Below are 25,816 nucleotides of genomic sequence, written 5' to 3'. Positions count from 1 at the left end.
GGTGTTTTACCAAAATCATCGACCAGAGCCTCCTATATATGCCCCGAAGCCGCCGTCAAGAAAGGGAGAGCATCCAGAGACAATTTCGAGAGATCCATTCGAGTTAGACACAAGAGAAAGGCGACACCGGAGGCCTCATTGTCCCTCGGCGCCGCTGCAAGTTGGAGGACAGCAAGGGATCCATCCCTTGCAGGAGATTTCATCACCATGATCGACTACGCTTCGCCTATCTTCATGGGGTAAAGTCCTAGTTTGTTCATGGGGTTGTAAGGAGATCTTGAGTTGTAATTGCCGAATCCTTTATGAGATTGATCTATCATGATTCCTGTTGATGATGCTTTGATGCTTAATAGGTCGCGACTTGGCTTTGGGTTTGCTTTGCTCTTGCATGGTTTACTTAATTACTTAGATTACATCAACTATCGTGTTCTTGTTGTTCGTTACCGATTATCCTTGTGTAGTGATAGTATGCAGGAGGGAAATATTTTGATCTTGGAACACACCTTTGGTAGATTAGATCCGTTCTTTGTTGCTCGGCGATTACATCTCTAGTGATCATAGAACCTATGGACAAATGCTCTTCATATTTTGTGCACACACCTATCATTGCTCACTAGTTTAGATTAGATTAGATTGGTTAGATTAGATCTATTTCACACTCAATCACTCAATATAGATCTTTTACGAATGTCATTAGTGCTTAGATAAGCATAGTAGAATGCTTGTTCCATGTAAGGGAAAAGCTACACGATCCGTGCGCTTGCGGTACGTAAATTGGGGCTCTAAGGAGCGTCAACAGCTGCCCTCAAGGAGAATGAGGACTCCTTGTCCACGCTCGAGGAAGCCGCGCGGGTCCAGCAGGAAGAGGCGCAAGGAGCTATTGCGGGTAAGTATCTGGGGTTTCGTTGTTGTTCGATTCTTTTTTATCACAACTTATCTTGGTTCCCTTATTCGGAGCTGAAGAAGGTGGTGGCGAACGAGACCGCGGCGAAGGAGGCTGTCAACACCGCGCTCACGGTGGCGCACGACGAGTACGCAGAGTTGGAGCGGACCGCCGTGAGCGTGTGTCAGAAGCTCGAGGGGGCCGGTGCCTTGTCTGGCACCTCGGTGGCCAGCCGCCTGCGAGCGCTAGGTGGTCGGATCACCGAGCACGCCAAGAGCACTTTTCGCCTCGGTGTTCTACGAGCCCTCGTCGTGACCTCGACACACTACGACATGGACCTCCGGTTGGTGTCGTCGGGGTACGTCGTCCCGACCGACGCTAATACGGATACTGTGTCGGTCATCATGGATGCCGCCGCTGCCGCCGAGCAGTTCACCACTACCTTGACCAAGAAGCTCAAGGCCGACATCCCCCCGATAGCTGAATTTGATGCTGTTGAAGATCCGCCGAGGGGGGAAGACAACATGTAGGGAGTCTGGGCCTCTGAGCCCAAGTAATAAGTTAGTACTTGTCGTAATCGTACTTCTAGATTTAAGAAATTTGTTATAGTAAATCGACAGTGTGTCCCATCGAGGCCTTGTGTGTAGGAGCCTTCATTTTTTCCTACTTAACTTTTGTGTTCTCGTATGCGTCTTAGATAGTTTTCAGCGAGGAAGTTTGCGTTCACAAATGACTTAGGCGTAGGGAGGTGAGTGGGGATGCCATATCCCGGAGGCGTAGGCGATCCCGCGGCTCGGCCGATCCCGTTCCTTAGTCGTTTGCGCCTTGCGTCTAGCTTTTTAAGTATACGAGAAACTTAGATACAGAGATTTTTTCAAAAAAACGTTGGCGATTTTTGTGAACGTTCGGGGGTTCCCCCCCCGTAGTAGCCCCCGAGGGAGGCTTGGCTTTGCCGAGGGTAAAGCCAGGCGTACCTCAGTGTTCGTGCGTATCTGAGCCCCCAAGGGTCTGGAAAGTTCCCAAAAAATAAATAAGTAAAGCATACTCCTTTATTATTTCGGGAAATCTTAAATACGAGTACAAACGATGTACAAATAGCTTGGAATTCTACGGATAGAAGCGACGTAGCTGCTGTATGTTCCAAGCATTGGTGAAAACTTAGCCGTTTTCGTTCGCCAGTTTGTACGTGCCGGGCTTGAGCACCTCAGCGATGATATATGGGCCTTCCCACGGTGGTGAGAGCTTGTGGCGTCCCCTGTTGTCTTGCCGAAGCCTCAGCACCAAGTCGCCCTTGTTGAGGTATCGGCGTCGAACTCTCTGCGCTTGATACCTTCGCAGGGACTACTGATAACGTGCTGAGTGAAGGAGCGCCACGTCTCGAGCCTCGTCCACTTGGTCTAGCGAGTCTTCGCAGGTTTGCTGGTTCTGCTGCTCTTGGTAGGCCTTGAGCCTCGGTTACCCGTACTCCAAGTCTGTGGGGAGCATGGCCTTGGCGCTATAGAAGAGGAAGAACGGGGTAAAGCCTGTGGCTCTGCTTGGGGTCGTCCTCAGGCTCAAGATAACCGAGGGCAGCTCTGTGAGCCACCTCTGGCCAAACTTGTTCAGCTTGTTGAAGATCCTTGGCTTGAGGCCTTGGAGGATCATGCCATTGACACGCTCCACTTGCCCATTCGTCTGTGGGTGCGCCACAGCCGACCAGTCCATGCGTATGTGGTAGCTGTCGCAGAATGCCAAGAATTTCTTGCCCATGAACTGGGTGCCTGTTGGCACTCCTCAACTACCCATTTTATCCCTTGTTTATCCTTGATAATGGCATGAATTTAATATCAAAATCACTAATCGTCCTAACCCCGGCCTAATTATTGGTCATTTTCACATTTGCACATATATTTTGGAGGAACTTCGTTTTTGCAGGTTTTTGGCCTATTTTGGAGCATGAAATGACAAGGCCCATGATCGAGCGCTAACACGGAGAAAGACGAAGGCCAAAGCCAAAGGAAGGACCAAAGCCATGTTGATTCGAAGCCCATTTATGCACATCCATCCTCCAAGAGAGCCCAAAGGACCAAGCCCACGAAGATGAGATCAAGATACTTCGGGATTAAGCAAAGCAAATGAAGATTTAAGGAAGGATTCCCTATTCTATCCTTTCCTCGAAGATATCTCCAAGATAACGACGTCCAAAGGGGTGCAATCGTGAAGGACATTGTTGGCGCTCCTTAAGTACCCATTTTACTATATGATTAGGAGTTATTTTGGTAAATTCTTCGGGATCATTCATGTACTAACCTGCCACTTGGCACCCGAACTTGACCATTTTCGATTTTGTCCTGGATTTTGGATCATGTTGCATTTTGACAGGAAATTGGACATTTTCGGAGATGTTTTGACGCATGGTTACAACTGGGCTAAGATGAGGAATAAGAGGAAGATTCAACACGCGAAAGATGAGATCGAAAGGGGCCAGAAAAGGCCCAGGCCGGCCGGCCTGGAGTCCTTGGGCCGGCCGGCCTAGCCCTTTTCGGAGTCCAATCAATCTCGGTTTTCTTCAGCGCGAAGTATGCGTCAACCCTAATTTATGTTTTACCAAAACCACCGACCATATCTGCCTATAAATACCCCGAAGCCGCCGTCAAAGAGGAGAACCGCAGAGAGGGGGATCGCGGAGATCGCAGAGAAAGAGCATCCAGAGATACATTCGAGTTAGACACAAGAGAAAGGCGACATCGGAGGCCTCATCGTCCCTCGGCGCCGCTGCAAGTTGGAGGACAGCAAGGGATCCATCCCTTGCCGGAGATTTCGTCACCATGATCGACTACGCTTCGCTTAGCTTCATGGGGTAAAGTCCTCGTTTGTTCATGGGGTTGTAAGGAGATCTTGAGTTGTAATTGCCGAATCCTTTATGAGATTGATCTATCACGATTCTTGTTGATGATGCTTTGATGCCTAATAGTTCGCGACTTGGCTTTGGGTTTGCTTTGCTCTTGCATGGTTTACTTAGATTACATCAACTATCGTGTTCTTGTTGATTCGTTACCGATTATCCTCGTGTAGTGACAGTATGCGGGAGGGAAAGGTTTTGATCTTGGAACACACCTTTGGTAGATTAGATCTGTTCTTCGTTGCTCGGCGATTACATCTCTAGTGATCCTAGACCCTATGGACAAATGCTCTTCATATCTTGTGCACACATCTATCATTGCTCACTAGTCTAGATTAGATTAGATTGGTTAGATTAGATCTATTTCACACTCAAACACTCAATACAGATCTTTTACCAATATCATTAGTGCTTAGTTAAGCATAGTAAAACACTTGTTCTGTGGATTGATAAACCTTGGGGGAATACTCTAAGGGAAAAGCTACATGATCCGTGTGCTTACGGTACGTAAATTGGCGCTTTAAGAAGCGTCAACAAGCTTTTCTGGCGCCGTTGCCGGGGAACAAGTGATTTTGCTATGTTTAACTTTGTATTAATTTTGTTGGTTACTAACACCTAACCTTTTCCCTAGAAAATTTTTGTTTTCTTGTTTTTGTTTTGATTGTCTAGATGGGCCATCTCATTCAACACGTGGAGGAAGGATAAAATTCACTAAGGGATTATGCAAGCCCGCGATCGGAGGACTTCGACATGCAAAAATCAGATTCGGTGTTGCGAGCCACCGAGTACGAGATCAAGCCTCAAATCATCAAGATGGCGGCAGCAAACCCCTTTATAGGAGATGAGACGGACAACCCATATAGACATATCAAGTGGTTCACAATGTTATGCAACACGGTACAACAAGACGGAGTTCCGCTAGCTTGTTTTAGATGGAATCTTTTCCCATACTCACTTGCGGAAGAAGCGAGAAGATGGTTTGCACTTGCATCCTTCGAGGTAAAAGGAAATTGGGATGACTTGATGAAGAAATTTTGCGAGTGGTTCTTTCCGTTAAGCAAGGTTCAACATATTCGGAAGCAAGTGATCAACTTCGCGCAAGGAGAAGAAGAAGGGATAGATCAAGCATGGGATAGATTCAATGGATTGATTGAACAAGGACCGAAGCTCGAATTTTCCGGGGAAGTACTCTTGCATACTTTTTATTTTTCCCTAACCCCCGAGTGCATGCAATTTGTTCAAATGTGTGCAGGAGATCTCATGGAGAAAACACTCACGGAAGCCGCCCAACTCCTACAAAAAATCAGCAAGGGTGCGGCCATGCGAAGAGATTTGGAAAAACGATGTTCGGCAAGCTCCGAGGAAGAATCTCAAGTGCGGGTGCTTGCTGGAATTTTCAGAAAAGAGGCATCGGAAGTGGAGGAAGAACAACCGAAGCATGGGAAAGTCATAGAGTCAAACCACGATGAAGAAGCATCGATCCGGAGTGCAACGAAAGACGACCCGGAAAAGAAAAGAAGAACCATGGGCACCGCCAAATCGCTAAGGGAATTCGAGCAGATGAATTGGATACCAATTGACTTCGGAAGATTGTTCGACAAAGCAAGACCGCATCCAAATCAACGAGGAATGGCAAAGGTGATAGCGGAAGACTTTCCGCCGGATAATCACACGGGATATACATTTGGCAAGGAATCGGCCGGTGATATTATTCGGAAACTTTTTGAAGAAAAAGAGGAAGAGATTGACTTAGACGAAGTGCTGGACATCAAAAGGACCCTGGGAGTGAACTCGGAATCATCACCCTACGTGCACATAGCCCAAGTATATGCGATTGGAAGCGATCAAGGCGAAGGTAACCCATCACCCACACCTCGTGTTGATTGCATGATAGACATAACAAAATGTTGCAATGTTTTATGTGACGTTGGCGCCCATGTTAGTGTGATGAGTTCCAAAGTTTATGTTGAGCTTTTTAATGAAACATCGAACCTAGATGCCACAATCATTAAATTGATCATGGGAGATGGTAGATTAATCAAACCGCTAGGAGTGCTTAGAAATCTAAATGTTGCTATAGCGGGTAAAAAAATTCCTACCGACTTTTTTGTGATTAATGCTAGTGATGATGAGCATGAAGGCATAATCCTTGGAAAACCCTTTCTCAAATTAGTAAATGCTGTTCTAGATGTTGAAAAAGGGATTGTCACTTTTGATCTAGATGGAGAGAAGTGCTCATTCGAATTTCATTCAAAACCGTCTTTTGCTTCACCTCTACCTCTTGATAACGAAGAGGTAGAGAGTATTCGTTCCATTGATTCTTTCAGGGATCCTCTCCAACGCGCTTTGGACAATGGAGACGCTCAAGATGACCAAGACGGAGAACTAGTGGAAACAATGGAAGAGTTGAAGCAGCAACACGGGAATTTGGAGGAAGAAAAATTTGAAGACATTGGAGAGTTAGATCAAGAAGAGGATGGTGCGCCCGATGTTGAGTTGAAGCCATTCCCCAAGGGATTGAAATATGAATTTTTGGGAGATGGCAAGACTTTTCCGGTGATTATTAGCGACGAATTGAGCCCGGAAGAGACGGAGAAGTTGCTGAATTTATTGAAGAAGCACAAAAGGTGATCGGCTACTCGATTAACGACTTGAAAGGTATTAGCCCCGCTTTTTGCACACATCGTATACAACTCGAGGAGCAATACAAGCCAGTCGTAGAGCATCAAAGAAGGTTGAGCCATGCTATGTGTGATGTGGTGAAGAAGGAGGTTATCAAATTGTTGAATGCCGGAATAATATACCCCGTGCCATATAGTGAATGGGTAAGCCCCGTGCATTGCGTTCCGAAGAAGGGAGGACTCACGGTTATGAAAAATGAGAAGGAGCAATTGATACCGCAAAGAACCATTACGGGATGGAGGATGTGCATCGATTATAGAAAATTGAATAAGGCAACGAGGAAGGATCATTTTCCACTACCATTCATTGACGAGATGCTAGAAAGGTTGGCAAAGCATTCACACTTTTGTTACCTTGATGGATACTCGGGATTCTTCCAAATACCTATTCATCCGGATGATCAACATAAGACCACATTTACTTGCTCGTATGGAACTTTTGCATATCGAAGGATGCCTTTTGGATTGTGCAATGCGCCCGCTTCTTTTCAAAGGTGCATGATGGCTATATTTTCAGATTTCATAGAAGAGATTATGGAGGTATTCATGGATGACTTCTCGGTGCATGGTACTAGCTTTGATGATTGCTTGGCAAATTTGGAGAAAGTTCTTAAAAGATGTGGAGAGGTTGATCTTGTGCTTAATTGGGAGAAGTGTCATTTCATGGTGAAAGAAGGAATTGTTCTCGGTCATGTTATCTCCGAGAGAGGGATAGAGGTGGATAGAGCAAAGATAGAAACCGTGGAGAAATTGCCACCACCTACGGACATCAAATCTTTGAGGAGCTTCCTCGGTCATGCTGGATTCTATAGGAGGTTCATAAAGGATTTTTCAAAAATCACCAAGCCATTGACACAACTCCTCCAAAAAGATGTGGAATACATCTTCGATAGTGATTGTCTTCACGCATTTCGAACACTCAAGCAATCCCTCATAAGTGCTCCTATCATGCAACCTCCGGATTGGAATCTACCCTTTGAAATCATGTGTGATGCGAGCGACTACGCCGTAGGAGCCGTTCTTGGACAAAGGAAAGAGGGAAAGGTAAATTCTATCTACTACGCAAGCAAGACTCTCAATGAATCCCAATTAAATTATGCAACAACGGAGAAAGAATTGCTTGCCGTGGTGTTCGCCTTCGAAAAATTCAGATCATACATAGTAAATTCAAAGGTGATAGTTTATACCGACCATGCGGCAATCAAGTATCTCTTGTCCAAGAAAGATGCTAAACCACACTTGATTCGATGGATCCTATTGCTACAAGAATTCGATGTGGAGATAATGGACAAGAAAGGGGCAGAAAATGTTGTGGCCGACCACCTATCAAGGATGAACCATGGAGATGATGGAAAAGAACCTATCGAGGATCAAATGAGAGATGATCACCTATATAGAATTCTCGACAAAGATAGTTGGATGAATGAAATAATAAGGGCAATAAAAGGGATGCCCTTGGATCACTTGGACAAGAATGCAAAGAAAAGAGTGATCGCGGAAAGAAGAAAATACTATTGGGATCCACCATACTTATATAGATATGGAGAAGGTGGAGTCCTAAGAAGATGCATACCGAGGGAGGAACGTGAAGAAGTTCTAAGGAAGTGTCACTCGTCAGGATATGGAGGACATTATGGGCACTTTAGAACTCAAGCTAAGGTATGGGCTAGTGGATTCTATTGGCCCGAGATGCATGAAGATGCGAAAAGATTTGTTTCGACTTGTCCGGAATGCCAAAGGACAGGGAATATCTCGCAAAGGAATGCCATGCCATTGAACTACAATTTGCAAATAGATCTATTTGATGTCTGGGGAATCGATTTCATGGGACCATTTGTGAACTCACATGGATTTGAGCATATATTGGTGATGGTGGACTATGTTTCTAAGTGGGTTGAAGCTATGCCGTGTCGGAAGGCATCAACGGAGGAGTCCACACACATGATCAAATCGGTAATCTTCCCTCGATATGGCGTCCCGAGAATCCTGATAAGCGATGGAGGAACACACTTCACGGGCAAAGACTTTGGTAAATGCTTGAAGAAATTGGGAATTGAACATAGAGTGTCCACGTCTTATCACCCCAAAACAAACGGACAAGCGGAAACTTCGAACAAGCAATTGAAGGATATCTTAAAGAAGACCGTGGTAAAAGGAGGAAAAGATTGGTCGAAGAGACTAGATGATGCACTATGGGCATATCGTATGGCACACAAAACCCCGATTGGTATGACTCCTTATCAATTTGTTTATGGAAAAACATGCCACTTGCCGGTTGAGCTAGAACATAAGGCGTATTGGGTAATGAAGGAAATGAACTTTGATGCGGAAGCTGCTGGAATTAAAAGGAGAATCCAAATAAGCGAATTGGAGGAGTTAAGATTGAAAGCGTACAATAGTGCATCAATTTACAAAGAAAGGATGAAGAGATGGTACGACAAATGATTACAAAACAAGGAATTCAAAGAAGGAGACATGGTCCTACTCTACAATTCAAGATTCAAACTCTTTGGCAAAGGAAAATTACAAAGCAAATGGGATGGACCATACGTTGTACACTCAGTTTCACTCATGGGGGCGGTGACAATCATGGATGCGAAAGGCGACCAATATGTGGTGAACGGACAGCGACTAAAGGTATTCTTGGAGCCCGACGTCGTGCCCCTTCATTACATCGACATATACACCATGGATGAGGAACCGGAACGTCAAGCCTAACGACGTTAAGCAAGGTAAGTTTGTAAATATTCTCTTTTAGATTTTATTTTCATAGTTTTATTTCTATTCTGGACGAACTTTGAGTAAAACATAGGCTTCTAATTTATTGGTGTTCACCTCGGAAAAGTTTGAGTCCAGGGGGCTGAAAAAACCCCTGGGCCGGCCGGCCCAACACCCCTAGGCCGGCCGGCCTAAGCCACTTCGTTTGCGTTTCGGTCTCGATTTTTGGTAGGTACGAGATAAGGAAATTTTGAACCTGTGCCTTATAGATTTCGCATGCCAAAACCGAAGATATTCTGGACTTCTCGTCCAAGTCTTTTCGGGACATAAATAGAGGCGCGGGTTAGATCTATTCTCTCATACTTTTCAATCTACACCACCACCTCGTGAGAGACTTCGACAATGGCCGGTCCAGCGAGCGCAAGAGCCATGATTGCAGCAATGGAGATTGAGGAGAGGGGTTTGACGCCCGACGCCCCCACGCCAAAGACATCTAGCCCCATCTTGGCAACCGGTGCGACGCCCCTCCTTGTTGAAGCAAAGCGATGTGAAGCGAAGGCCCCTCCGAATAAATTCAATACCCAAGCACGGATGAGCGTCGGAGGGAAGGGCCTTCAATGGTACAACGAGAGGCTAGCTCAAGCCCAAAGGGTGGTCGTCGTCATCAGCAGCGACGAAGACGAAGGCGAGAAGCGACAAGACAAAAAGCCACCCGCGCCTAGGCGTTCCTTGCGCCTCCTCGGAGTTAAAAGAAAGAACTACGTCGAGCACACCCCGGAGCCGAAGGATTATGCGGGGGACAGCGATTGGGAGAGCATCATGAGCCCTGGTTTATGGGGCGCCACTGGTCGTGACTACGATGATGATTGGCCGGGGTGGGCCGAAGAGGAGAGAAAAGAAGAAGATGACCCCTCCGGAGGCGATAGCGGCAAGAAGAAGAAGGAGGACGACGAGCCCAAAGAAGACAGCCCCAACCGCGACGGCCATCACTTCGGGTGCTGTTTCAAGTGCCGCAATGAGATCGCGGATCTCCGCGCCACCATCGATAGGTGTCACGATCGAATCGTGGCAATGGATCGAAGGATGGACGACATCGAGAGCTTGGCCGAAAAAGACTACAACTTCCTTGTCCGCAATATAAGGAAGTTATTTGGGATGGTCGGAAATCTACAAAAGCAAGGAGGGGGGCCTCCAAGATGCAATTGCCCAAGATGCAATTGCCCAAGGTGCCGTTGAGAACACCGACGAGCTTCACACTCGTCTTTTATATCATTGCGACGAGGACGCCACATAATCTAAGCATGGGGGGAAGGTGTGACGACTCGTAGATTCAATTTTGTTAGTCTTTGTTTACTCGAAAGTTCGTCGTGTGAGTGTGCTTTATTTTTCGCATGTGTGAGAGTCATAGTTTAGCATTGTGTGCTTTATTTTTCGCATGTGTGAGAGTGAGTCTTAAATTAGTGTTGAGTCATGAAATCAAAATAAAAAGAGTCTTTGTTTTTGTTGGATCGTGCAATTTTATTTATGCATTCAGTTTTACTTTATTTTCTTTTAAAGCAATTGTTCACGAGCGTTGTCATGAAATTTATTTCGTATTTGTGGAGCTTAGTAGATTATTCGTCCATGTTAATACCCACACTTGAGCTTTGATCTAGCGCTTGGTTTTGATTACGCTTGCGAGTAAGGCATGATTTGGAGGACTTTAATTTCATAAAAATAATAAAACCCCTACAGACATAAGGTTGATCAAGTTCTTGGCAAGTTGAGAGTCCGGGACCGTTGGTCCGGTGAGATGGAGCCGGACCCCAGGGGTCCGGCTGCTCAGCTCCTTAGGGCATAGTTACGGATAACTACGCGAGTCTTGGCATAGTAGGAGTGGGTACCCCAGCTGCAGGGTACCGACAATCTTAGTCATCCAAGTTTCTAGGTTGGTACATGTTGCTCAAAGTTGCTACTCCAAATATTCTTTTATTCACTCCCAAACTAAGCCATTTATCACTGTTTTCAGCCATTCAGACTTATTCACTTTCAGCAAGCACCTGAATTCAGAATCAGCCCAACATTGCAACTTTGAGCCTTGACTAGAAATATGATTCTCCACATTTTCTCGTGAACTACTTGACTAAAATAATCCTTGGTACTTCAATTTCATTTTCAGTCCATCACATCTCAAAATTTGCATATAAATTTATTCAGAAAATGGACTCCAACTTGGTTAATCACCGCTATTTTCAGACTTGCAATTTTCAGACCACACCTTAAGGTCCAATTTCTCCTCTTTTACTTTTTCCTGTTGAGGCACTTGCCACTTGGATTTGGCTCCAACAATGCTTCCACTAAGTTTTAAATGCTTCAAACTGCCCATCTGTTATTTCGATTGAATTTTCCAACTTTGAGACATTTAGCTCATAAAGACTCGTTTATCTTCAAATGCCTTGCTTAACAACTGAACCACCATCTTAATAACTTAATCACCTTGGGTGTTACAGGGTGCGGGTTTGAAATTCCACCCGCGGGTGGACCCGCACCCATCCTAAAACAAAGAAATCTTAGCCCAACATGCTTAGATAAGGTTCAATCCAACTATCCTAACTATAAAATGAGCACAAAAACTTATGAATTTGTTGTTAGTTTGTCTTTATTACTTTGAACTTATGGATTTGTTGTTAGTTTGTCCTTATTACTTATAGAAATGTGCTATTTGACTATTTAAATTGATGACTTTGTGCATTTTTATTATATATGTTGTCACACCCGCGGGCGCCCGAAACCCGCGGGTGGAGTTGCGGGTGCGGGTGTAGAAATGCACCCGCGGGTCTGTCTGCGGGCGGGTTTTTCCCAACCCCGTGGGTTTGCCTGCGGGCGGGTTTTTGCAAAACCCGCACCCGCATCCGCTGGTGCCATCCCTAGCTTCCGGCGATCGACAATCGGGAATACGATGTGTGACTTCTGGATGCAATTTGGATCACGTTTTGCTACGAATTAGGCTGCAAATTAATAAAATTGAAGCCTTCTATATTACTATATAAATTATACTTCATATTTCGAAGGCCCTTCAAATTTGAATTTGTGAGCCCTGTGCGGGCCGTATTTGTGAGCCTTGTGCGGTCGCACCGGCCGTCCGGCCCAGGGACGCCCCTGGTAGAGTAGAGAGTGTCGGCCCGTACTATGCACAGACCATTGGACGCCAATCAGCTAGTAGTGATGATCAACGTAATTATTGGCTCAAAACGCTTCATTCAAATCCTCACCAAACCGGGTCAGATCAAGCCAATCTGCACCATGAACGATCGAAATCCAATCAATAAAAACCAGTCTACTTTACTGAAGCTGACATGCGGGCCCATCCCTCTTTCGCGCCGTGCTTGAAGGAGGTTGACTCGGTTGACCCCGCCCCCCACGTTCACGAGGGACTGACTGGCAGTCAGCAGGACGGGACGCGGCCCCACCTGGCAGTGCCACCCATTAATCTCGTACTGTGGGCCCGCCGCGGGGGACTGGTGCGAGGTGCGCCTCCCCTCGCGATACGAGTCGCTAAGACTCGTCTACCGCAGCTGGGAGCTACCCCTAACAACTGTATTGTGGGCCATAGTTAATGAACCCATAGTGTCAGTGAGTTGAGTCGTCGAGGGAGGGATGAAATGGGTAGTGAGCCAAACGAGCACGCACCGTGCGGCCGCGGTGCACGCACCTCCGGCGGTGCGGTTACCACGCCCCCGCGCCGTCCGATGGTCTCCGTCCCTATATATAGCTCCGGCCCCCCTCTCGGTCACGGCGTCTCGCCTCACTCCCCAATCTCTAAACCACACTACGCCAAAGGGGGAGTGGGAGGAGCGCGCCTTCGATCGATGTCTGGCTCCGGCGATCGTCGCGGCGGCGGGCCTCCTGGCCCCGGTGAGCACCTCCCCCTCTCCGCCCATCCCTCCTCGTGCTCTGTGGGTGGACGGATCGTGCAATGCCGGATCGTTTAGGGGGTGGGGTAGTAGGGTTTAGGGTGGCCGTGCGGGGAATTTTTGTTCCGGGAATCTGATTCGTCTCTTGCGCGCGTGCGGGTTCGTGTAGGTGATTGATTCGGTGATCGCGCGGTACGGGTGATTTGCCGGGTCGGGTTGGATTGTTCGATTTTGGGTCTTCAGTTTGTTCCAATGTTTTGGAGCGACTGGCATTTGGGGACGGGAGGCGAATGCTGCTTCGCGTCGGTGCGGAATCGGTGGGTTTATTTGGGCGTTCGATTTGTTCATCTCCAATGCGCGGATCTATGGTCTTACTTGTGTTTCTCTTTTTATCGTTTGGGGTTTCACCTGATGGCACTTGGGGATCGCTCTCGATTTTTTTTATTTTGTTTTCGGTGGGATTTAGCCATAGCTTGCGTTCGTGTGCTCCGTGCGAAGCGGATTTTGTTAGGCGTATTCCTTTCTCCTTTTTTTTCCCCTTTTTATAAGAAAACTGTAGATACATTCCATTGAGTTAATAATTTATGTCGAATATGTTGTGGCTTTTGTAATAGTATAAATAGACCCTTGCATTCCTGAGATCCCCTGTTAAACTTGCAAAATGAGGGGCTATCAAGTTTCTGCTCTGTAATTATGGATATTTATTTATGCTAGGACGCTAGGTGATTTTACTGTTTTAGTTGTATGATATTTAGAGGGCCCTTTTAGTGAACAGGCATTTTGTGACTGGCATGTACTCTCTTATTTTTATTTCTCTGCGATTCTCCTGTTTTGTTTAACATCTTGTAATATCTGATTCAATTCACCTGCCTGCGAGTTGGGATTATGTCTTGCAATAGGAATTGGAGTTGTGCTGCGAATTTGATGACGGCATTTTGTGTTTCTTGGTCATTTCTGATACTCATTCCTTATCCCCTCTTAAATTTAGTTGCATAGTTGTTGTTAGTGACTGATTTTTGTTTTTGATTCTGTTGCTCCCTGATTTAGCTTATGTTTGACTTTGTTTGATTCTATCATGGAGCCTGGTAACATACTGAACCACTCATAACTGAAACGATGAATTGGGGTAAAAAGTTTGCTAGTGCACATTGGTTTGACACTGCCTGTCTGGTAACTACTGTTCTGTTTATTTTAACTACTCTGGAGTAGAAGACTTGATGAATTGGAGTTGTGTGATGGCAGTATGTTATTTTTACTGTGATATTATTTTTATGCATTTTGTGACTGTTATATGCATATCTTCAGCAGTCTAATAGTCAGTGCCATTGTTTATTGCGCAAGATGCACTTTTACTGGCTTGTCCCATGTCATGTTAAATGCACCATCAGTTACCAAGTGATATCTTGATGCGAATTGAGCCTGTAATGAAATAGATGTCTCTCTTGACAATTAGATCTGTGTGTGCAAACTTACCATAACCTAGTTTATGCACCTCAGCTCACTTTATTTTAAGACTATCATCATTCTATTCCAAAGTTGAGCGTGCAGTTCTTGCCATTATTCATGATGATTGTGGAGACTATTTGTCTAACATTGCATAATCCTACCCTGCATACAGATGCTGGCTGGGAAACCATTGGTAAGAAGTCCAAGAAACCAGCGCAACCAGCTGGGAGACAGTGGGCACCATCGGGTTCCACAAATGCTGCACCTAACGCAGCATGGTCAGCATGGGGTGGCAATGGTTCGTCACACACTCCTGGAACCAGTTGGGTTCAATCTGCAGATCGCGGTGCTGCTAACAGAGGCAATCCAAGACCACCACCACAAACAAAGGCTATGGAAAGAGAACTGCAAGCACCACGCCCTTTTGTGACTCCACCTCTGGCCAACGGTTGGCAGTGGCAATCCAGGTCTCGTCCATCTGGTTCTGAAGGTGCGAGGGATGATATTCCAACACCTGGTGGTGACCCTGAGGTTGAGGATGTCAATTGCAATGATTCATCCGATGATGATGATGATTTGAGCGATGATGTCAGTGATGATGATTCTGATGCTAGTGAGAAAAGTTTTGAGACTCGAAAAATGAACAAGTGGTTCAAAGGTTTCTTTGAAGTCTTGGATACATTGAGTGTCGAACAGATAAATGAACAGGCTAGGCAATGGCATTGTCCAGCATGCAAAAATGGACCTGGGGCGATTGACTGGTACAAAGGGCTGCAGCCTTTGATGACTCATGCTAGAACAAAGGGTTCTACAAGGGTTAAGCTTCACCGAGAATTGGCTGCATTGCTGGAAGAGGAGCTATCTCGCAGGGGTACTTCGGTGGTACCAGCTGGTGAACAGTTCGGGAAATGGAAAGGACTGCGAGAAAGCACTGATCGTGAGATTGTGTGGCCACCAATGGTTATTGTCATGAATACCTTGTTGGAAAAAGACGACGATGATAAGGTGACTAACTTTTTTGCCTTTAACTATGTCAATACCTTGTTTGCTTTATGTATCATTTCATGTTAGAGCATTTGATTAACTATGTCAATACCTTGTTTGCTTTATGTATCGTTTCATGTTAGAGTATTTGATTGGACTGTACAATGGTGCAATACTGCAATATGCTTCCCATGTGTATTGGTTACTATGAATATTGTGTTATCTTTCTTTGCCTAGATGTTATACTGTTGTCTTCTACATTGTCCATTGACCCTATTGATCCTCTTTACTATCTTATAGTTAATTAGTGTTCTTAAAGTTCAGCTCATGGCAAATTGTGTCCCTACAAATTTTTGAGCTAAGTTTTTTTGAACTGTTTATCACTATCAAATAACATTTGGCTGGAGGCTAACCTGCAATAGGTTATTCTCTTTATAGTTGTTTTTCCACTCTTTTTTGTTGCACTCAATGTCTGTTTCTGCTACTTAGCGTTTACTAGATATAGGAATATAGTTGGAGCAACAAGCGTTGATCATATATGTGACTTTCTCGGCTTTTATAATGACCTTTTATATAGCTCTTCAACGGCTATATGGTTAAGTTGTATTCTGATTTTTATTTATTGTTTGACATGCTCTAGTGGAAGGGCATGGGGAACCAAGAGCTCCTCGATTATTTCGGTGAATATGCAGCGACTAAAGCACGTCATTCCTATGGTCCTGCTGGGCACCGTGGGATAAGTGTGTTAATATTTGAAAGCTCGGCTGTTGGCTATATGGAGGCGGAACGTCTGCATAGGCACTTTATTACGCAAGGTACAGACAGAAATACATGGCAGCTCCGCCGGGTTCCATTCGTTCCTGGTGGGAAAAGACAATTATATGGTTTCTTAGCAAACAGAGAGGATATGGAGTCGTTCAACAAACACTGCCAAGGTATCATTTAAATTAATGCTATCAATTCTGTATGCGCATATTTGTATGTTAAACAACTATATCTAGTGGAACTTTTCCCTGAATTCTTTATGCCTTGAATTTATTGCTGTCAACTTTGCATAGAACTTGTACGCATGTGAAATAAGGACCTGTGAAGTTGGATATTTCTATTGTTCCATTTCATTGGCATTCATGCTGGTTAGTTCTAGCAATTGTTTTGTTTATCCTTAACACAGTATGCTGGTACTATTATTTCTCTTTATGCAGTTATGCTTGTTCCTATCTTTCAACTTTCCTTTTCATCCTGCTTAATCTATGAAGGCCAAGTGGGGTTCTTATGGTGACTGAAGCATAATGCAGTTTTATTTCATTTGGTATTTAAAAGTGCACAGCTCTGTTTGGAACTAGGCTTTTCAAAAGCAACTTTTTATTTGTAATTCTGGATGCAGCACTAGATGGAAAACATCTTCTGAGAGCGATAACAGCAATGTCTTTAATTTTTTTTTATCCCGCCAACTAACTGATTCCACAGATTAGCACAACTAAGTGACTCTTTACTTTGAGGAAGAAAGATACTCTTGTCCGCAGATTTCTTTCCTTCTCACAGGCCAATCATTTCTGAGCATCAATTTTTTTTAGTTATAGCTCTCCTCTTTAAGGGCCTGTTTAGGGGGAGGATTTCCATAGGAATTTTGGGATCTAGCCTTTTGAACTAAGGCATAAGGATAATCCCAGTCCCATAACCGAGAAGGCCACTAAATTGCTTCCTGAATGATGATAACTTGTGAATAATCAAAGCAATGCTTTTCTGTGTACCATTGTTGTCTTGTTTGTGAAAATGCATCACCCACTCACCTCTCTTGATTAATGGTGAATTATTCTCTTGTATGACTTGCAAAACAGTACAGTAGGTCCATTGAAAATTGGAATCTGTAACCTGTTTATTGAAATGAAGGCACCAAGTTCAACTAGTGAAGTATTTTTGTAACACAAGCATTAAGCCCACGCTACTTCTGATTCATCTACTGGATATAACCTGCTTTTTCTTACTTAACTGGACATATCTGATCATCACTATAATTTCAGGGAAAACCCGACTGAAATATGAGATGAGGTCTTACAGTGAGATGGTGGTGATTCCAATGAAACAGATGAGTGAGGACAACCAGCAACTGAATTATCTGAAGAACAAGGTGGTTAAGACAGAGCAACGCTCTAAAGCAGTTGAAGAAACCTTGGGTGTTGTTACTCAAAGGCTTCGTGAGACTATGGAAGAGAATCAATTTGTCAGGGATAAAGCCAAAGAGAAGCACTTGGAGTATGAGCAAGAGGTAATATAAGTGGATGTAATGTTTTCTACCAAAGCGTATGTGCACATCAAACAATTTGTTTCATCGGTGCCCGTGTCAATGACTTGAGTATCAAATGATTATGAATTTGCTGGGAGAATTACTCTCTCTTTTGCACTCAGAAACTTATGCAGTAAGATTCATGCACCACCTATCTCTTGTTACCCCTTGTCTTAACTTTTTTCCATGCTTTGCAGATGAAATACCAGGAGGAATTTTTCCATAATCAAATTGAGAGTATTCACAAGATCACAGAGGCCAAAGAAAAGGAGTTTGAAAAGTTGCTGCAGGAGGAACGTGCAAAGGCTAGGCACTTTGATGTGGAGTCTGGAACTACTGAAGATCGAAGGCTAAGGTGGGTGACTAATTCCCAGTTGGATGGTATTGTGCCATACCTTCAATTGGAGTAATGAATATAGTGAAGCATTTCTTTCGGGGATCGAAATGCTGTCTCAATGCATCACTTGTGAGGATTGCTTCTGTTTTCTCCTTTGATCATCTAATGTAGACATATTTCAATGCATCAATCGTTAAGATTGCTTCTGTTTCCTCCAATCATCTCTTGTAGGAAGGAACAATGTCAATTGCTGTTTTCCATTCTCAGTCCCTGCTGTCATGTGCAGGAAGGAACATGTGCAGAAGTTTATCGATGGCCAGGTTAAGGATGTGGCAGAGTTTGAGGCTGAACGGGATGACTTGATCAAAGCCCACGAGGAGAAGAAGATGAAGCTGAAGAAAGAGTACATGGAGAAGGAGCTGGAGCTTGAGAAGGAGCTCGATGCTGCCCTGACAGGCCTGATGGAGAAGCACAAGCCGGACACCTTCCAGGCCTCCAGCTCGTGAAGAGCTAGCTGCCTCGGCTTGTGTTGAGTCCCCTGCTTGGAGCAATCTCTTTGATGTTGATGCTCCAGAAAGCATTCCGTAGATGATGCTAAAACTTGGTCCGCTTGCGTGATCTGGGAACTTGAACCTGCGCAGCGTCGTTATATGGTTGCCGTAGTATATCTCTGTCGTAGTGTGTGCATCGAGCTTATGAAAGACTCTGGGCAAGCTTGAGAACTCCTACTGGAATATGGTATCTAGTTTATCATCTATGATCCTGCGTTTTAATTCAGAAGCGAAGTGATGGTTATATATCTTTGTATATTGTCTTTACCATGCCTTTGAAATTTCCCTCGCATCATTTCTTTAATACAGGAGAGAGATCAAAGAGTGAAAAATCGGGACACCCCCCACAAACAAGTCACAAACAACACTAACAATATTACTGACAAATAGCTCGCCTTTGAAAGATGAAAGAATACTTAGATGGTCATGGTAAATACCGTTACTATGATTGGTCACATCCAGCAAGCCCAGCTAATAAATAGCCTAAGAAAGCCCCTTGGTTTTGATGGATCGGCAGTTCGGCATCACTGGCTATTTTGATGGATCGGCAGTTCGGCATCACTGGCTAGAGAAGGCTGTAGAATCCGGTTGCGCAAACCGGAGGGAGTAGTTCCTACAGCCTAAGGGCCTGAAACTGCAAACCATACTTCTCGCGAGAAAACACAGGTCTGATGGAGAAGCACAAGGTGGACACCGGTTAATTACTCTGTAGCGGTGGTTAAAATAAGTGTCCGGATGACAAGGAACTTGAAAAATTTTACCTGCTTTGCAAGACTGCCCTCAACGTTCACGAGCTTCTTGCACTGCACCAATAAAGCATGCTCTTGGAGATCTTGTAAGCAACAAAGCATTAAATACAAAAAAAGGTAAAGATAGTCATGTCTACTTTTTCGAAACAAAAGGATGTTGATGTTGAGAAATGCTACATTTTCCTCAATATATGTGGGCTAACATTGTATCATCAAAAAAAATCTGTCCTTTTACTTGCAACACAGCAAAAAAAAAAAAAGACAATGGGTGATAGATGACACACAACCCCAAAACTAAACATTGTGTGATGTCAAAACTCAAAACTTCCTCATTACATTATTAAAACCTAGTGACTGGCCTAGAGGCAGAACACTCTTCTCATGGAAAATGCCACCTTCATAACTGTACTCAAAACTCATGTACAAGAATTCTGTACAAGTTGGAACCCTAGAAGAAGAAATGGCATAGCTTCACAAAGTAGCAGTGAATCTTGCTGCTACTGAACATCTAAAACACAGTATGGCTGTCTTATCCTTGTATCTGTTATCTAGTCGTCCAGGTAGGTGTCAAACTGCTGGTCGCCTTTATCCGCTGCTCCGGATCCTCTCCTAAAGAACTGGATCAACGAGACAACTGCTATGAGAGCTATCTCAGCATGGTCTGACGTGCTGGTCTTGATGCTGAGCTTGCCTAAGTATCTACTGTTTAGGTTAGCGCCGACTGACATTTTCGATCCACGGCCCACTCGGAAGTCTGACTGAAGGTTGGCCCCAATTACAGTTTCTTTTTCGAATGACAGAGCGGTGACAGAAAATGTGACGCTCTCTTCCCTCACAGGGTAATCTTTCCCCCGTGCAGTTATCTCCATGCCACCTCCATGTGCCACTTGTCCACAGCCAGCAATTCTACCAGCATTGGCTACCAGTTGAACTCGCTTCCCAATGGTAACAGAGTCTTCTAACTTGGCCCCGGCAAAGTACTTGTTGCCAAACTTAGTAACAGAAATGACACCTCCAGTAGTGTTCCAAGGCAAATTGCGGAACTTGGCATCCCCATGAACAGTACAAAGAAAATCTCTGCTCGCCGTTTGCATATCCATACCCCCGATCAAGGAGCAGCCCCTCTGATCAGAATAACTTACTGAACATTCTGAATTGATATACATGTCTTCTTTGTCCTTTCTCATCTGACCTGCAATTCCCGCAGAGACATTCTTTTTCAACTCTTGAGACGCTTCAAAATTGATTGCATCAAACCTAATATCATGGTCCCAGCCTTGGGGATCCAAAACTGGTCTGAACAACTGATCATCTGTGATGATGTGGCGGTAGCGATGCACATGGTAATCAGAGTCAAAACTTAGTGGAATTTCCATATCTGACATGTGCACAACCTCTGGGGATGCACCCTCTTCATAATCATCTGCAACTTCATCATTTTGCACTTCAGTAAGCTTTTGCCTTCTGATTCCCTCCTTCCATTGTTTCTTTAGGTACAAAGTCTCGCGGTAGTCCAGTTCATCAAGATATGCAGACTTTTGTTCATTTGTCAAATTTTCATATTCAGATTTCTTCAGAATGCGGAAGGGTGGTAGTTGATCATATTCATCCTCCTCATCCGACATTTCTGTCAATTCACTGTCAATACCATCCGAACTTGATGAAGAATTAGGCTTAAGGAGTGAAGAAAGAAGATGAGGCAGTGAAGGAAGCCTGTTATTTGCCTGTGACAGTACGAAGCTATCTTGAAACTTAAGCAAGGAATTTGCTTCGGCCAGCAACTTAGTTGCCCCACACAGCAGCAGCAGTTCTGATACCCATACCTGCCCATTTGGTAAAACTCTTTCACCTTTGGTGTTTCGTCTGCACATAGGATGATTGTCTACCAGAACAACAGGATTATCTAGCTGAGTGTTGGAAACTGCTGCCTGGATATGCTGCTGCACCACACTCTTGCAGTAACGAGTGTAGGTGTCATATTCTAAAGGATAACCATCTGGCCCTTCAGGAGGAGATGAGGAACAGTGAGTCATAACAAGGACAGTATTGAACCACATTGAAGAACCCAAGATGTCAGTCATAAGCTTCAGCTGCGGGTAATCACTGTATCTGCTGTTAATATGGTCCAGTCGCTCAAAGTATAAGACGATATCAGGTGGGGATCGCTTAATGTAGCGCTGGACAGAGTTCAGAATCTTCCTGTTTCTCCGTTGGCCAAGGTAATGAGGCATCAGGCCAGGTGTGTCGATAACTGTGACTCTTATTCCTTTGATTGTTCCTTCAATCTTTTTTATCCTATGAGTAGCAGGAACTAGTGCATCAGTAGGAACCTTTCTTTCATCAAAAATCGAATTGATTGTGGCACTCTTTCCTACACCAGTCTTTCCCAGGAGAAGAATCCGCAAGGGGAGGTCCAGATCAGGCCCACCCGGTGCTTCTTGCTGTGCTGCTATCACCCTGGCTTTGTTGATAGCGAGGTTGGTTCTCCTGGCACCTGATTCACCAGCTTTAATCAAGTTTGCAAGCTGCAATCTGTACAGTACCTGCACAACTACATCAGTACTGGGAGGCACTCCGGTCCTGTGTACTAACCGCAGAAACTTGATTTGAAGCGCCTCAACTTTCATCAGTGGATCTGACTTCTTGTTATCATTATCTTGTTGAACAGGGGCAGGATAAACTGCACCACCATTAAAGTTGGTAGTGACCTCTGACATCCGAGTATCATTGGAAGGAAATCTATTGGCAGAAACAGTCTCTACAAACTCATTCTGTGTTGTACCTGAACCATAATTTCAATAAGCAACCCGCATCAGATTATTATGTAGAGGGTAAAAGTGTAACATAGAATTTGAAACATGCCCATATGTGATGGAATTGAAAATGCTAAGTAGCAAAAGGGCCTTTCATGACAGTAAAGGTAACCAGGATAGCTGACAGAAAATAAGAAGAAACACAAAAGCTGTTTCTTCTTCTTCTTTTTTGACAAGCGCACACCACAGAATGCAGAAACATATACAACAACGGAACGAAACAGCAATGCATTCTAACAGGGACAATTGCAAGGCTTAATCCTAATAAATCTTATAATATGCTAAAATTCTAGTAAGAATAGCCTTGTGCCAAGAAATTCTAAAACATGCAAGAAGCCTGATATCGGTGACCAAAATTTAACAATTTGGCAACTCTCCTTGCAAGCAGTCAAGCACACTAGGTTATGAAGGACAGGCTAGGTCATTGCGGTCATAAATTGATGCCATTCCCTCTTGCGAATTAGACTAGACCACCATGGTGGGAATGAATTGCAAAAGGTGATTGAGAGGTAGGTTCAAAGGCCAACAAACTTATAAACATCTATAATATTCTGCTGGAGCAGATTAGACTACATGATGGCATTTCAGAAACAGGATTTTTAAGCCGCCTGAGGCATGGAACTGCTGTTGGGAATGAAAATTCAAAGTTTCTAACTACCAGCAACACCGTTGTTCAAACTAAGAACCAGGAAAAGAGGGTACCATCAGCGTCGCCCTGGGAGGCGCCGTCGTCGTCCCCGGAGGAGAGCGCGAAGGGCCTGGCAGACAGCAGCGACGACCCGAGCCGGAACGAGATCCAGTCCCTGAAGTTCATCATCACTCACCTTCACCTGCAAAGGGAGGAGAGGCCGAGGAAACTCAGAGAACAAATCTCCCCCCAGGGTTCAAGCGCGAGAAATACCCAATATTTCGCCCTCCCCATTCCCACCGGACCCCCGACGAAACACCCGCGTAAAGACGAGAAGAAACATCGCAACGGGCCGTGGCCTGAGCTGCGGAATCCGATGCTACCTGGTCGGGGAGGCGTCCGGCGGCCGCCGCCGCGTTCTTGGGAGGAGGGGATGTTGGAGATGCGGCGGGTTTTTTTTGGTTATCTCTTTTTTGTGTGGCTCGCTCGGCCGGACAGGAGCGAGTCCGCGGCGGCGAGCGCTAGTTTTTTGTTTTGTCACATTTGGGTGGGGAGACGAAGAGCGACCGGCGGACGAGTCCAAGGCGGGTGGGCCCAATTACCGCGTCAGCGTTCATAGCCGGCATATTATCAATCATTTAATTTTTTTGTTGAAGATTCTTTAGCACATTATCAATCCAATCTTCATTATTAAAAATTATTGATGGTCATCAAAAATTCAAAATACACATCCTCTCATCTAAACCAAGGGGATTCCCTGTACCATATCTATCCATCGATAATTAAATTTTGTCCGTATGATGCATCAATCATTACAAAAAATGAAAATAGTTATGGAGAGAGTTTTTTTTGGAGATATGGGTAAGTGCTAGAGATGCTAAAAGAAAATATCACTGTGCTTTAACACAAACGATTGTCTAATATTAAAGAAAGAAAAAAGAAATGCAATGTTTAATATCCGTGCTAGCTCTAAGAAAATATTTTGCAGTGCAAATGAAACAACCAAAAGTAATTTTCGTTTCTAAAAAATTGCTACATTTTTATTGATGTTTCAATACGCACATATTGTTTTACCATGAGAATCGAATTCTTCACAATAAAAGTAATTTCACATATTGCAACAACAACAAGGGATTGTATACCTAAATCAGAACAAAGAATATATATATATAGACCTAAATATTTTTAGCGGTTGTAGTTTAAATTTCGAATATGAAACGCAGCGTCAGTATATGAATAAGTCTTACTGAATTCAACTGCTTGATCAAGCTAATAGAAAATGATTCTTACTTTTCTATATAGTAACCCACCCAGGTCCCCCGCGCCACTCCTCCAAGGGCGGCTCGGGCGGAACCCCCGCGCGCCGCCGTCTCCCTCAAGCCCGGCCACCCCGTCTCGTCTCGCCGCCGCCCGAGCGGCCACCGGAAGTCCGGTCGGCCGCGAGGAAGGCGGTGGCAGGGCTCTAACTCCCCTCCCCCATCCTCGCCCTCTCTCGGCGGCGACGGCCTTCTCTCGATGGCTCGCGGCCGGTCCGCTTCGGAGCGACCGGATCCGCGCCCCCGCTCAACGGATCTGCCCTCCCGGAGGCTTGGCTCGGCGGCGGCGCTCGAGGTCGGGCGCATGGTAAGGCGGGGCGCGCGGCGGGGCGCGCCCTGGCGCGACGGCGGAGGCTCTTGTGGGCTGCCGCGACAGGGCGCGGGCGCGGCGGTGTCGGCCGCGGCGGCGCCATTTGCGGCTGCGGCGGTGCGAGCGCGGGCGCTGCGTCTGTGCTCTGGCAGGCGTCGTTGTGGCGCGTCTCTGGTGTGACCGCCGCTACGACGTTGCGCTGCACCGGCGGCTGCGTGCGGGCCAAGCTGGCAACGGCCGGCACGTCCTTCCGGTGGTGACGTCTTAACGTAGGGGTCGGCGTGGGCAGCGGCGGCTGGATAGCTTCGTCCCGGCGCGGCAAGATGGATGGCACGACAACGGCGCTACCCTCTATGCGTGTTCCGGGCTGGGCGCATGCAGTGGCTGGGTCTGGATGCTCTGGGTGAAAGTCCTGGCCGTCAGTCATGCTGACGGTGATGGCGCCTTTGGGCGTCGCTCTCCCCGTTGGGGCGTCATCTTCGAGCTCCACTCACCATTGTTTGGGGTTCTCTGGGCGAAAGCCCGGTCCAGTAGCTGGACGGACAACGGCGGCGCCATTAGCGTCGTGACCTTTTTGAAGGCGTTGCTCCTTGAGACCAAACCCAGCCTGGGTGTCGGCGGTCGAGGGTGGTGTGGCTACGTGCAGGAGGGTGAGCTTCAAGGGGGGTTGACAAGCTCACGTGTTTGGCGTCTCGCAGTTATGGTGACGACCAGGGGTTGCTATATGGTTGTGGTTTGGCTGCATGCAGCGGACCGCGGCGGCTGGCGCTGCTTAGCAGTTGTCAGTTCGGCGTGGCACAACGTCTGATGGCGGCGCTTGCGGCAACGACAGCGTGGGACAACTAGGCTTGCAGCGGATTGCGGCGGGTGGCTCAGCTGTGTTGTAGTTACATCGGCGTGGTTCATCGTCGGGAGATGGCGCAAAGCGACAACTTTGGTTTGCTACCATGGTGGCGCAAGCTATGCGCATGTGCAGTGCAACGAGTTGCTGTCGACTGACAGGGCGCGGTTCGGCTGTTTGATGGAGATCTTGGAAACAGAGCAATATTGTTCATCTTCCTAACGACAATTCATTATAGCATACAGTGTCTTCGGCGTGGCGAGAGAGGTGGCGTCTGACGGCGGGCGAGGCGAGACGAGGCCCCCGTGCGTTGTGTTTTCGCGGTGGCGACTACGAGACAGTCAGCGAGAGGTTTGGATTCGGTGGTTCCACTCCGTTGGATGATGGACACTGTTGCAGCGATACTACGGCGTCGGGTCCTGCATGGCGGTGGCCTGCTCGGTGCAGGGCTGTCTGTTTCCTTTGTTTTCCCTGTCGGCGTTGGATCGTGCCTTGGCGGCG

At 45.8% G+C, this 25,816-nt stretch overlaps 2 protein-coding genes across 3 annotated transcripts; one reads left to right on the top strand and one right to left on the bottom strand.

Annotated features, from left to right (window-relative positions):
- Positions 1 to 12,907: 12,907 nt before the first annotated feature.
- Positions 12,908 to 18,908, top strand: LOC120666634 (protein SUPPRESSOR OF GENE SILENCING 3 homolog). Of its 2 annotated transcripts, none has more exons than XM_039946518.1 (6): positions 12,908 to 13,057; positions 14,675 to 15,507; positions 16,127 to 16,421; positions 17,508 to 17,752; positions 17,968 to 18,125; positions 18,339 to 18,908. In XM_039946518.1, the coding sequence occupies exons 1-6, from the start codon at positions 13,012 to 13,014 to the stop codon at positions 18,430 to 18,432; spliced, it is 1,671 nt and encodes a 556-aa protein (XP_039802452.1). In that variant the 5' UTR covers positions 12,908 to 13,011; the 3' UTR covers positions 18,433 to 18,908. The 2 variants fall into 2 exon arrangements, with proteins under 2 accessions (XP_039802452.1, XP_039802451.1); XM_039946517.1 differs by having other exon boundaries at positions 12,909 to 13,057; positions 18,394 to 18,908.
- A 656-nt stretch (positions 18,909 to 19,564) lies between these two features.
- Positions 19,565 to 23,398, bottom strand: LOC120666633 (translocase of chloroplast 90, chloroplastic-like). The gene is made up of 3 exons (XM_039946516.1): positions 23,232 to 23,398; positions 22,923 to 23,050; positions 19,565 to 22,189 (listed from the first exon to the last, which is right to left on the bottom strand). Exons 2-3 carry the CDS (start codon positions 23,035 to 23,037, stop codon positions 19,956 to 19,958), a joined length of 2,349 nt encoding a protein of 782 aa, XP_039802450.1. The 5' UTR covers positions 23,038 to 23,050; positions 23,232 to 23,398; the 3' UTR covers positions 19,565 to 19,955.
- Between the last annotated feature and the right edge of the window lie 2,418 nt (positions 23,399 to 25,816).

Source organism: Panicum virgatum, chromosome 3N (genome assembly GCF_016808335.1).
Source record: "Panicum virgatum strain AP13 chromosome 3N, P.virgatum_v5, whole genome shotgun sequence".
Taxonomy (NCBI): domain Eukaryota; kingdom Viridiplantae; phylum Streptophyta; class Magnoliopsida; order Poales; family Poaceae; genus Panicum; species Panicum virgatum.
Note: the sequence above shows the minus strand (reverse complement) of the source record. Positions and strands in the feature narration are given on the sequence as shown.

What these genes read in the sequence shown, in the direction of transcription:
- LOC120666634 (XM_039946517.1), top strand. Translation starts at nt 13,012, where the DNA reads ATGTCTGGCTCCGGCGATCGTCGCGGCGGCGGGCCTCCTGGCCCCG. An exon ending in AAAAAGACGACGATGATAAG is followed by an intron (nt 15,508 to 16,126) that starts GTGACTAACTTT and finishes GACATGCTCTAG; the next exon opens with TGGAAGGGCATGGGGAACCA. An exon ending in GTTCAACAAACACTGCCAAG is followed by an intron (nt 16,422 to 17,507) that starts GTATCATTTAAA and finishes CTATAATTTCAG; the next exon opens with GGAAAACCCGACTGAAATAT.
- LOC120666633 (XM_039946516.1), bottom strand. Translation starts at nt 23,037, where the DNA reads ATGATGAACTTCAGGGACTGGATCTCGTTCCGGCTCGGGTCGTCGCTG. An exon ending in CTCCCAGGGCGACGCTGATG is followed by an intron (nt 22,190 to 22,922) that starts GTACCCTCTTTT and finishes ATTATGGTTCAG; the next exon opens with GTACAACACAGAATGAGTTT.